The sequence below is a fragment of the Vipera berus genome (assembly GCF_964194415.1).
Source record: "Vipera berus genome assembly, chromosome: 3".
In the NCBI taxonomy this organism is placed as follows: Eukaryota; Metazoa; Chordata; class Lepidosauria; order Squamata; family Viperidae; genus Vipera; species Vipera berus.
This window is the reverse complement of record NC_138204.1, coordinates 116,050,715-116,064,527: the sequence shown is the minus strand read 5'-3', so window position 1 is coordinate 116,064,527 and position 13,813 is coordinate 116,050,715. Positions and strand designations below refer to the sequence as shown.

Genomic DNA, 13,813 nt, shown 5'->3' with positions numbered 1-13,813 from the left:
TAATGGAATGTAGAATAGAATGTAATTTACATTCGTAGATTCCTCTGGCAATTTAATGTGATAATCTTTCCAACCTGACCAACACAAATAACAAACTAACAGAAATAACTGAATAACAAATTTTCAGCATAGAATACTTTTGTATGCTTGCTTTTCTTCAGTTAATCAGTGATGCCTTTTCCAAAAATACTCAATTCTCTTTGCTTTCCTATTCTATTTTCCAGCAGACTGTCTCAACAATGAAAATGCTTAGTCTTTGGGAAAGAGTCAAGGTAGTGTCTGTTCTCTAACTTACTTTCCCCAAAGTTTTATTTTTGCTAAACTGAAGCTATTTTAAAACTTCAGTGTATTGGCAAAATAAAATCCACATTTGATGACTTAGAGGATGGTTCAGAGTGTCTTGAGACACACTCATGATTTCAACTGAAGGTAGCACAAGGTGTTCTTTTTTGACAATTGAATAAAATGTTTCTAGTTCAACAACACAGACTTAGACAATTCTCTTTCGTTTTCATTTGGTTTCAGCAGTCAAATGTGCATACCTTTACAGGATGGAGAGGGTGCAGACCATTTTCCAGAACTGGTACATGTTATTGATTCCATCTCAGTTGGTTTGTAACCTTCCTTGCATTGAACATCACAAGAAGAGTTAAAGCCAAAATCCTGTATTGGATGTTTGCATGTAAAGATACCTTGATCTGGGTCTTCCAGTTGATCGCAAGTAATTACTACAAGAGTACAGAAGAGTTTGGATAAGGCATTTCTATCAAAGTGGAACAAATGAACAGAACTGGAAATCACAATAAGTTTGAACTAACTAAATGACTAATTAATCATACCATGTTCACAGTCACGTCCATAGAAACCTTTGTTACAGTGGCAGATGTAATTGTTAATTGTTTCTATACAGTCCCCACGACCACTGCAGGAATTTGGACTACAAGAGGCTGCAAGAAAATTAAGCAGATTATATTTTTAAAACGTTACAGTAGTGATATTGTGGCTATTATAACACAATAGTAGAATAAGATATTTCCCTTTAAGAAGGAAAGAGAAAAAAAACTATGTTTCTATCTTGAAGATTCATTTTTTCTTTTGGCTTTTTGTCCTTTGGGTGCTCTTTTTTTCTTTTTCAAAGCTGTCTGCTGTGTTGTATAAATTTCAGTGGAAACATTTTCCACAATAAAAAAACAAAAAACTAGGACAGAAACAGCCATTTACATAAATCACAGAGATTTTTTTCCAATTTCTTGCTTTTAAGCAAAACTGTTTCCACAATTACTTTCATATTAACCCCATATCTTTGCACTTCATACATCCAATGTTAATTTCATTGGACTTCCAAATTATAGCCACCAACAATTATCACATCTGACATTTTAAAAAAATATTACTATAACTCTTTGGAATATTAGAAGCAGAATCCATACAATGAAATTACTCCAAATACATTCTTACAGAATTCCATTGAGACGTATTATTGATTTACATCAAGAATGATTCAATCCGAATCTAACCTCTTATTTTTCAATATTTACAACAGTCCTAAAAATAAATATGTACTTTTCCTACTGAAAACAGTATAAACAGTAATCAAAGTGATATCAGTCCATACCAGTATAGCACAAAGCTCTTTTAGTTTTATAACACGGTTCATCATTCCACTTTCCTGAATCTTTTGTTCGTTTTATATAGATCTCAACACAGTCCTCATTCTTTTTTACGTTGTTTGGTTCACCTTCAGCCCAGTTTTTAGCTTCTTCAGTCAGTGGCTTGTTTGTTCCAATCCACCTCCATTCATTCTCAATTTTTCGGATACCAATCCAGTAATAATTTGAATTCCTAGGAAACGTTGCATTTAAGTAGTCAATTTCCTCTTTATTCTGAATAGCAACCAGATTTGTGAAATGGGTTTTACACCATTTCTCTGCATTGATATAATTCATGTTTGTCTCTGACGCATGGTATGTCCAGCCATTGCTATCCTTAAATAATAAAAGTCCTAAAACAAGAGATAACAACAAATTGCTGTATTAGAATTTAGCTATCTGAGCTAAACATAAGCCCCGGAGACCAGAAATGTAGTTCATGCTAAAAGAAAACAGAAATAAAGGTAGAGAGGATAGCTATGGAAAGAGGAATGGTTTTGGTTTAAAATACAGATGAGAGATAACTATGCCTTCTTATGAATTGGATGGAGAAGGAAGAGAGCATAAAACTAGCATATGCCTAGAATGGGCTTCTAATATGGAATGGAACTTAAAGTTTTTTTTAGTGGAAACAAAGGACTTGATTAAAAAAAATAGAATAAAAAGAAAGTAGATAAAATATAACAAGGGATCTAGAAAAGATGGGAAAAGGAAATAGACAGGAATGAGTCTTGAGTTTTCAGAATAATAAAAAAGAGAAAAATGAATCTGATGATAACTTTTCAGACAGTTTAGAAACTACTATGAGAGAACATCATTAAGCAGAATTTAGTAGATTTTTGATACCACTCACCCTCACACAAACATAAAATACACAAAATATCCTATACTTTCGACATTGGTTTGCTGTCTGTTTTTAGCCAAAATATTTTTTAGTTTGTATTATTAGTGTAATTTTTAAAAAGTATAAAATAAGATTCCTGTTTCAGTTAAAAGAAACCCACGGTAAGAAATGTTGTTTCCAGGAAGGCTCCTAAGGTTTGAAACACTCACTTACCAAAGCAAATAATGGAGAGAAAATAAAAGGTATTCATCACAGCAGAAACAATCTTAAAATCCTCTCTTTATTCTTGTTGGTAGTGCTGCAGTGTCTGGATAACAAAATAAAAATAAAATAGTAGACTGTTGTAAATTGATAAAAGAAGTATCGGTTCTCTCAAGTATAAATAAAATCATACAATTCACATACAGTATTAAACGTGAAATCCAAACAAAAGTAGCAGTTAAACCTCATCAGCCTTCTGACCTTCAAACTCTTTCCCTCTCATTTTCCTCACCCAGTTATCGGCAACCGATTACTCAGTGAGATTACAGGATTACAGGATCGTTTTCAAGAGAGCTAGACTGAATCTATTTGAAACATTTGAATGTTGTAAATACAAACTGGAGCTTGAAAAATGTTGAACTGGAGGAAACATATTCTGCATGCATATTTTTTTAAGTATAGTGTTAAAATAATTTACCCCTTAATCTACCTTCCAAACACATTGAAGTGACATTTCCCAACTATTGGCATTTAGTTATATTGAATGGTAATTAGGCATGCTGCCTGGGAATTCTGAGAATTGCAATTCCAAGTTTTAGGAGAAAATTACTTTCAGGAGATGCCAAGCAATATAAAGTATGAACTTTACAAAAGTGAGACATACAAACTGCACGTTGTACAATTTTAAGGAAATTCAGATTGGCATTAGTTCTCTGTTGAATTGATAGTTTAATTTTAAAGAGCAGATTAATGTGAAAATTAATATATATTTAATAATATAAATAATACTTTTATTCTTTGATGCATTATAAATGTATTTGCTAAAAGAAATTTATCAAATTGTAGTTTTAAGATGACATGAATGCTGTCATTACTCATATGTCCTTTTTCTATTAAACTTTCCCTCTGACATCCTTTGAAAAATAAAAATAAAAAGCTCTCGTTTGTTTTTTTAACTTACCAATAGCGACTGTGGAATGTTAGAGCAGCAGAGTAGTTGTCTTGTCTTCTGCAAACTCAAGCTTTAAATTTACTCTCTACAGCTTTCCCTTGTTGATTGTTGGCCTATTGCTCAGCTCACTGCCTTATATAAAAGACTCCGGCCGCTTTGGAAATCCCATGACACATCCAACAGGATATTACCAGAAGAAAGTGAGAATTTCCCTCGGTAGGAAAAAAAAAATCTCCTTGGAATATTCATGATGTTAAAGCACTGAGACCACCTCCCTGCCTTTTCCGTTAGAAAGCATTTGTCCTCATGAATATCTGATTGCAATTCCTGGACACAAATATTTGTTTTAATTAATCCTCATTTTTAAAAATGATGTGCTCAGATTCCTTTGTTGATGAAGCTATTCTTGGAATTGGATTTATTTCAAGGATTTATTCTTCAAGATTTTTTTCTGTTTAGTTATGAAGGTGAAAAAAATTCCTTTTTATTCAGTCCATCCATCTATCCATCCTTTTCTCTATGAACTCACTGCAGTAAAAATAGCCTTCCTGCCCTTAATTTTAACTTCATAAAAACCTGTAAGATAGATTAGGTTTGAGAGATAGGGCCTGACCCACATTCCTTGAGTATACTACTGTAGCAGTAACTGTATGCCTGAATTTGTCTGTCGCTGATCCTAGTCCAGGGTTCAGCAACCTGAAACAGTGAAAGAGCCACTCGGAACCAGTTCCCTCACAAAAGGAAAAACTGGGAGCCGCAAAAAAAAATGTGTGCACATGCGCGTACATGCACACATGCGCAGAACAGGGGTTGACTGAAGAGTGGAGCCAAGGCGAGATATGCACCTACCCTGCATATTTGAATTGATTGGTTGAACTTTTTAGTCCCACTTTTTTTTTCTGCACATGGCAGAGGACTGGGAGCCGCAGGAGACGGCTGAAAGAGCCGCATGTGGCTCCGGAGCCGCGGGTTGCAGACCTGTGTCCTAGTCCCTTACCTTGGCTCTGCCCAGTCTGGATCTATTGCCTCCACATGTGCAGGGTCAAGGACTTCCTGTTCTAAGGCTAGCCATGGCTCAACACTAGAAGAATATTTTTTTTATGATTTGAATGAAAGATACAATTATCCTTGTCTCCCCATAAATGCATTAAGTTTAATAACTATAGCAAATAATATTGCAAAACTTGTCACTGATCACATTTGAAATGAAGTTTGTAAGGATTTTCACTGGATAATTTTATTGTCAGGTCAGGTCTGCCATCTTCAACTTGGTGCCTCGCTATCATCCTGCCATCAAAGGCTAGGAGGGAGGGGGCACAGGGGTGAAAAACATACAGAACAGAAGATATAACTTCCTAGCAAGAGATGCTTCTACCATGTTTCCCCGAAAGTAAGGCCTACCTCAAAAATAAGCCCTACCTTGATTTTTGGGGGTGGGCCTAATATAAGCCCTACTCCAAAAATAAGCTCTAGTTTTGGGGTGAGGCACATACCTAAAAATCAAGCAAAGGCGGGGGTGTGGGGGTGTGTGGAGCTGGCCCTCTTCTTCTGAGGCCTCTTCTGCAGCCAGGCCTGTGTTTCTCAGTCTCAGGGTTTTCCGGAAGGCCTGTGCAGCCAAGAACCAAGTTATGGATTCAATCTGTAGCTTGGCTCTGCAAGACCTCAGCAGCCAAGCACCATAGCTTGGTACTCGGCCGCTTAGGCCTTCTGGAAAGACCTGGCTGCAAAATGCAGTCCTGAATGCAGCTGCAGAACTTTGGCCACAGAAGAAGTAGACCGGCTGGGTGTGGCTGTCGGTGCTGGAGGTGAGGTAAGGCCTACCCTGAAAATAAGACCTGGTGTATCTTTTGGAGGCAAAAAAAAGACCTGTTCTTATTTTTGGGGAAACACGGTAGAATGAGCCAATCAATATAGAAGTCTTGTTCAGACATAGTCACAGAGCCAGTTTGGTCTAAAGAGTAAGAGGCCAGTTTAGTCTCAGGTTGGAAACCAGGAGACTGTGAGTTCGTCTCACTTTAGGCATGAAAGCCGGCTAGATGACTTTGGGCCAGTCACTCTCCATCCAACTCAACTCATAGGGTTGTTGTAAGGAAAACAGAAGGAAGGAATACTGTGTGTGTTCACTGCCTTCAGTTATTTATAAAAATAAGAAGGGTGGAATATACTGTAAATATATAAAAAATAAAATTCGCCACACAAACCATGCTATAAAGCTCCTCCCTTCTGAGCAGGGTTTAGGGTGGATGTCTAAGGTCCCTGCCAATTGTATGTTTCCATGGTTCACTGTCCATAGGGGGTTCAAATAAACATGGTGGCCCTGGCTCTTTGTACATGCATCAATGTAGGAGCATGGATGTCAGGCAACAGGTGCCTTCTTGTTTGACTTGATTTCCTCTTACAGGCACTGCTGCTGCAAATCATGTACACTTTGAAGAGAACAGTCTACACAGCCTGCAAACTCAGTTTGATTTCCTATTATTGTATTCCTTTACTGCACATCCCAATCTTTATCTGTCTTCCTTTTGTGCCTTTTCTTGGTTTTGCTTGAGAAATCTACTCCAATACTCTGCTTTTAGGAAAAAAAAGAAAGTGACCTTTCAGTGGATGAAAAACACATCAAGGGCATGAATGTCTTTTCAGTTTTTGCCATTTTTCTTCTGGAATTCATGATAAACTCAAGTCTTTTCTGAAACAGATTTTAGGAGCTTATTATTTACTAGATTTATATTCTTCCAGGTGTTCAAAGTAACATACATAACATCTCCTCCTCCAATTTTTCCCAACAACAACCCTATGAAGCAGACTAAGTCTTAAAAGTCTAACTGGCCCCAAATCACCCCAAGAGCTTCTGTGACTTAAGGTTGGTCTCACCAGGCCTAACCAAACACTTTAATCAAGCCTCAACACAGGTTTCTATATGATATTTAGGTTGTCTCTGAAGGATGATATATAAATACTAAGCATTGGCAAGTGTTCTTTAAGTCCTGTAATACACATTCATAAATATAATGTTCATAATTTTTACTAGGATTTTTTCTAACGAAGTGCTACATTAAACTTCACTTGTGCCGTGCATACATTTTAATGGTTGCATTAATTTTATTTTGGAGACTTTGCATGTTGGGCATTGCTTAGTTTAAAGCTTTGTTACGTTAACTGGAATTCTCAGAGTGACTTGCAGTAATTTCACTGGAAGAATTCATCATTGGAGTTCCAAGAAGGAAGGAAACTCCACCAGACAGTTTGTTGTGGGCTCAGAAATAACTTTCCTGTGCAATGGCCAAGCAATACTTTGTTGATAAGCCAGAAAAAATATTATATTTTTAAAACTTCCAATGAATTTTACTTTCCCTTGTAATCTTATCAAAACTATGAAAGCATTTCTTAGAGTTAAAAACTATTACAATGACATATGTGCAAATAAATATTTATATAATTTCCAGATTCCTCCTTCTAATTGCATTTTTCTTCTCCATACTATATTTATAGCTAGATTTCACTTACATTATTCTCTCTGAATCAGCTTGACTCCAGGTGATGTCCTGGATACATCCATGAATTTTTCCTGGCAACAATGTAGTGGTTTGCCATTGCCTTCTAGGGGCTTTTTTTTTAACTTCTCAGTCTGCAGTCTTGGGATTTCCTTGTGGTCTTTCATCCAAGTAATAAACATGTGTAACCGTGCTTAGCTTTTTGAGATCAACCAAGATTGGCTAGAACACATTTCCAGCATCAGGAAAATATGAATGCTTTCTTCAGATATTATGGTCCAAATATGTTACTAGAATATTGAATATTTATTTCATCTTGTCAAATTCTAATTCAGTTTTACTTCTTAAATCTTGACCATTTCGACAAATGGATATATAATGACAACTTGAGTCAGCTTGTATCATTTATCTTGCTATCTGGATTCCTTTTAGATTGTAAGGTTCTGCCTCAGCTAGTACTCCCAAGAAAGCAGAACTGTTGAAACTGGAATTGTTTCAATAGGAACTTTTATTGAGAGACAGTGAAAGCAGAAAGGCAAGGCAAGATCTGAATAATTCCCATGTCAAACATTACATTAAAACTAGCCTTTCAAAACCCCTCCCTAGTGCCCAACTGTCCAGTTTGATTTCGGCCAATCCACAGGCCACAGTAGTTATGGGAACCGGAGCAATAAGGTATGGTTCTCAGGCGTAGCAGTTTCTTCCCGATGTCTTCACAGCGGAGTAGAGATAAGGCAAATGGCCCCAGGCACATTCCTCCCCCAATTTCATACCCAGAGAGATACATCAAAGGTGAAGAGAACAAAGTAACAGAAATACATCTCAGAGCCCACAAGTCTTCCCCACTTCCAACAGAGTGAAACCTCCTCCCTCCAGTGGTGGGATTCAGCCGGTTCACACCACTTTGGCACAACTGATAGCTAATTTTTTGTTGCCCAGGCCCAGAATGGACTTCCGGAAGCAACATCCATACAGAGAACCAGTTGTTCACATATTCCAGTACATTCAGGAAAGCAGCTACCACAATGCCTTCATAGATAACCCCACAGGGGTCCACCAAGAGCAACACATGCTTCTCTCAACCAGCATTTACCTTCTTTCTCTTGCCCGCCCTGGAGGAAGATCCTTCCATTTTTATTGATCTTGAGCATTAGAAGACCTAATTCCCCAATTTTCAAACTTGATAGAAATAGTTACAGGTTATTCTGATGCCAGGATAGGAACCAATGATGAAGCTCTTTTCCAGCACTATAATCCACTTGCATACTACCAGCTGGGATATGGTAGTATGGAAATCTAAAGTCTCATTGCTATTAACGGAGGAGATTGGGGACTGTTCTTACTCTCACTGAATCTTAAAGATACTTAATGGCTTTATGTCAGATGACCCTGAAGATAAAATGGGGCTGAAGAGGAACATTTACTCTCAATAACTAGATGATAATATCTAATACATACTGATTCTGCATCTTGTTGCAAATATTTAATGCAACTTTTTGTCTAGAGAGTAACCATATATCAAAAGCAAAACTGACACTCCACAATGTTATGTTTCCCCTTCTACTGACAGAATCATTAGACCTTTAGGGTCTTATAAATTGTCTACATCTCAATTCAATTTTTTGATGATCCAGCTGCTAATTTTTTGAAACAGTCTAAAACCACAGCAAATGATGCTCATGAGACACTGTTTGTTTTTCAGCAAATCATCAGCTTTGCCCAAGACCATTTACAGTCCAGATGACTTTCTTCTTTATATATGTCTAACTAATACTTCAAATCTTGATTTCAGCTATAGCACAGGTCATCAAAGCTTATAAGAATGCTCACATAAATAATAACTCTCTTTCATATGAAATATTTGTTCTGTTAAAAAGGGTATTAAAGGAGAAGAAATAAAGTTATGCACTACAGAACAGGACCAGGTTACACCAAGCTGTGATATTTGAAGGCAGTGTTCTGACACCAAGTATATTGATTTCTAGCAGAATTCAACCCCATAAATAGCTATAACTTAATTCCCAATGGAACAATAAAGCTCCAAATAAAGATCTAATCCACACCCGCTGCACCCAAACCAGCAGCAGCTGTCCGAGCTTCCCTCTCCCCAGTCAGGCTCCTGCAAAGCCTTTCAGCCAGCCCCCCCCTACATATATACTGCTCAAAAAATAAAGGGAACACTTAAACAACACAATGTACTGTATTTAATAGTAGGATGTCTTATCTTGTGTTCCCTTTATTTTTTTGAGCAGTATATATATAAAGTTTGGATATAAAGAGGCCCTAGAGAAAGATTATTAGACAGTGTATTATAGGATTAAATATTGTTGGAATATAGCCAAAAATATATAAAGCTTGTAAAGGGGCCCTATAGTAAGAGGAATAAGATATATAAGTAGTATAATACTTTTAAAATATATGAAATATTAAAACATTGAGAGGGTCTATTTAAATGAAAACTTTGGATATTTAAAGGTAATGAATTTTGAGAAAACTATGACTGATAAGAGTGGTTTGAATACTGAGGGGAAACTAAGCTTCAATAAGAATCTTGAAAACAGGACATATAATGATTTAATAAGATGACTTTTATATATACAATATAAGCTGATTAAAAACATGTTATATGTTGATGTTATTATTATATGCATAAATACTAAAAAATTATATTCAACTTGGTTTGTACTGAAAATATTAAGAATTATATTTGTTTAATGTAGACAAAAGGAGAATAATACAGGAAGAAGAGAGGATGAAGCAATATATCACTAACATATTGATTAATTGTATAAATTAATTATCACTGATTGTTTTAAATATATGAACCCAGACAACACACTGTTCATGAAGCACTAAAGATTGTTATTGTAAAAAATTAATAAAATATTTTTTTAAAAAGAAAGTCTCTCATCTGTAATTAAAAAAGTATACATCAGATTCCTATATTATAACGATTGGATGCAACAAGAAAAAATTCTGGCCCTTAGCAGTCTGGATTCAGGTCTGAACTATCAACAATTAGCCAACGTATCATGATTTGGCTGAGAAATTCTCTATCCCACCAAAAGGTGCTTCTATGTTGCTGTCATTGAATCAAAGGCCAGCATTGATTCAAAACCACATGATGGATTTTGGAGGGAAATAGTTGCTACATTGATTGGACAATGACCTCTTAAATTGATAAAAATACAATGCATCATGGCACCACCGTTCAAAGAAAGGGCAATTGCAATGACAATTTAATCAAACCCGGCCCTATTCAAACAAGAGCACTTTCTTGTCCTACCATTGTTTAATTTACATATTAGCAATATTGTTGAGGTCTTTGCTAAGCCAGAACATCATCCTCCATGTCTTGTCTTTGCCTTGTCACCAATTGCATATATGCTGATGATGTAACCATTCTATCCGTAATGCACATGGGTATTTATTAAACAGATAAATTATGATTTTGCATATTGCAGCTTTCCCGTAATATCCACTCTTGGCCTTTGTAATACTTTGGCCAAAATAAGGCAAAGAATTTGGGAACACGATTTCCAGCTGGATAGAGCAAGTGTTTCCAATACCTTCCCACCTTCATTATAATGCAATCTCCATCCTTTTTGGATTATCTGTAGCTATTTTTTAAACATTTTACATGCCCTATTCAGGAGACTTTTCTCCCTGGCCTGAATTAATGCATTGCCTATTCTGATGACAAGGGACGCGGTGGCTCAGCGGGTTAGGACGCTGAGCTTGTCGATCAGAAGGTAGGCAGTTTGGCAGGTCAAATCCCGAGTGCCGCGTAACAGAGTGAGCACCTGTTACTCGTCCCAGCTTCTGCCAACCTAGCAGTTCAAAAGCACGTAAAAATGCAAGTAGAAAAATAGGGACCACTACGGTGGGAAGGTAACAGCATTCCGTGTGCCTTTGGCGTCTAGTCATGCCGGCCACATGACCACGGAGATGTCTTCAGACAAGCACTGGCTCTTCGGCTTTGAAACGGAGATGAGCACCGGCCCCTAGAGTTGGAAACGACTAGCACGCATGTGCGGGGGAACCTTTACCTTTACCTTTATTCTGATGACAATAGGCAGCTATACCAGCTTCCCTTGTGAAAATTGCATGTGGGCATGCTAAGATACAGAGGGTGAAACTTTATCACATATATTATTAAAATGCCCACTTTATACAGACAATGGTGACCAGATCTTTTGCTACCTATTGTTAGAAAACTTGTTTCCTTTGTGACCGTACATTTTAATGACGGGTCTAGGAGACTAAATAAATTTCCAATGAACAGTAATCTTCATAGAATCATAAGAGTTGGAAGGTACCTAATTTCAGTGCTTTTTTTGTAAAAGAAAAAGGTGCTGGAACTCACATACATCATACAACCCGCCTTGCCTACCCTACAAGGTTCCATCCAAAAAAGGTGCCGGAACTCCGTTCTGAGCGTTCTATGAGGAAAAAAAAAGCCCTGCCTTAGTTTGTCCATTGCACAGAACCAGTTCAGTGTCGTGGTTAAGGCATCAGGCATGAAGTCAGCTGGGTGACCTTGGGCCAGTCGATCTCTCTCTCTACATTAAAAAGGAGGCAATGGCAACCTTTGCCAAGAAAACCACTCAGTCTTGTCCAGGCAGTCTCCAAGAACTGAACATAACTGAACAGAAGAAAAAAAAATCCTTGCTAAGTACTAGATCTACTTGAGCAACTTTGACAAATGATCACCCGGTCTTTAGTGATCTCTAGTGGCATAACTTTCATTTGGAAAATACTGTGCCTGAATTAACCTGTTTGCTTTCCAGAAAAAAAGAGGCGCCTCCTTTTTGAAATTAGGAACAATTTACTCTGTAAATTCCTTGGAAGTCCCAGAAGTCCCAGTTTTCTTCCTCTGAACAAAATTTGGATATGGAAAAGTAAACTTCTTTTTTAATTATTATTTCCAGAAAGCACAGGGCAACAAAAGAAAAAGCAAAGAGAAATAGCAGCGCTTCCGGTTTTGTGTTTCTTAAAACTTTTTTTGGCGTTATATTAAATTACTCTTTGGTGTATAATAAAAATGAATTTTAATACTCTATTTTTTTCAAAATAATTGATGGATGCAAAGATAATGAGGAAATATTTGCATTCCTGTTTATGGGCTTGGGAGAAGTTCTTGCCTTGTGTGATATTTAACAGAAAGAAATAATTCAGTGATTCCCATCAGCCAGTCCTCTGAGAGTTTTAGTATAGCTGGTGTTGTGTAAAACAGTCTCCACTCTGTCTGGCTCTGCATTGTCATAAACTGGAATTCTCTGCTTTAGTCATTCTGTGTCTCTTCAGTTCAGGAGGAAGAGTTGGCGACAATGGTTTAAAGAGGGCTAAAAGTAACTTCAGATAACTTTTGTTATCCATGGTGGGGAATTTCCCTTTTCTCCTGGCCTGTGATAAGTGGGGAAAGTGAGCTAAGTCTTGTTTACTTTTCAAACTTTATTCAGTTTATTGATTTGGTTACCATATCCCACAAAATTCAATTAATTATGGATATAATTTGTTAACCAGCTATATTATGCTCATACAGATAAATAAAATTACAAACTTTAGGCTGGGTTCCTTCATGCAACTTCACCTATACCCTGGTTTATGTCTCTCAACATCAGCTATATTACAATCACCAAATCCTATAACAGTTTAATTACCTCAGGTGACAATGCATCAGTCTCAAAAGTCTCATACAAAATTTGGCATTCTCTTCTTCATACAATGGTCATGAGAACCTCAGGATAAGCGGACAAGCAATAAGGATTACATTGTTTTACTAAATTCTCTGTACATTTGAATTGTTCTGTGAGCTTGAAGTTGTGGCTATTTCTTTGTCTTGCCTTATGTGTTACTTCTTGTTATTACTAACCTGTTTGTAAATCAAGTCGGCAGGGCTTTTTTTCTCATAGAACGCTCAGAACGGAGTTCCGGCACCTTTTTTGGATGGAACCTTGTAGGGTAGGCAAGGCGGGTTGTATGACATGTGTGACTTCCGGCACCTTTTTCTTTTACAAAAAAAGCACTGCAAGTCGGTGTGTGTATGGCCAGTCTAAAACAGAAGAAGACGTATGCTGACTGGGAGAAAGATGTTGTTCTTAGCAATCTGTTAAGTGGGAGTTGCTGTATTACCATTGCAATTGCTACTCAAATAAAGTCCCCTTTGTCCTCATTAGAAGGCAGGCTCAACTCTGCTGGAATAATACCGGTATGTGTAATGCCATTGAGAAGCAGGTTAGCTAAATCTTGCCTTAAGCTTTATAATCTCTGAAGAACAAAATCTTGTTCATTCTTGGGAATTAAGGCAAAGGAGTTCCTGGCTTCCATCCCTTTGGTCAGAGCAGGAGAGGAAGAGGGGGTTAATTAATCCTGGCATAGATTATGTTTTTGTCTTCCTGAGGTCAGGTTCTCTGTAATAGGGGTCAGGGTCTTATCTATATCTTTTCCACCAGTTCTGCTCTTGGCAATGAGCCCAGAAGCAGAAAGCACTAGCATAGGCTTAGTTGTCATGTCTCTGGAGACTTCTTAAACTCTAATTTGATGGTAAAGTCAGTCTTTAGAAGAATTTTTAAATTCACTGGTAGTCACAGAATCACAGGATTGGAACGGACCTTGGTGGCCTTCTAGTCCAATCCCTTGCTAAGGCAGGAGACCTTATGATATCCTGGACAAA

General features: G+C 37.2%; 1 protein-coding gene across 1 annotated transcript in view; it reads right to left on the bottom strand.

The window, feature by feature from the left end:
- The window catches only part of LOC308666643 (P-selectin-like), a gene marked incomplete at both ends in the record, with an annotated part of 31,550 nt that extends 28,573 nt beyond the window's left edge, over positions 1 to 2,977 (bottom strand). Inside the window, 4 exons of the mRNA XM_081325537.1 lie at positions 543 to 728; positions 840 to 947; positions 1,616 to 2,002; positions 2,956 to 2,977. Of these exons, the coding sequence (XP_081181663.1) occupies positions 543 to 728; positions 840 to 947; positions 1,616 to 2,002; positions 2,956 to 2,977 (703 nt within the window). The remainder of the gene's footprint in view (positions 1 to 542; positions 729 to 839; positions 948 to 1,615; positions 2,003 to 2,955) is intronic.
- Positions 2,978 to 13,813: the final 10,836 nt, after the last annotated feature.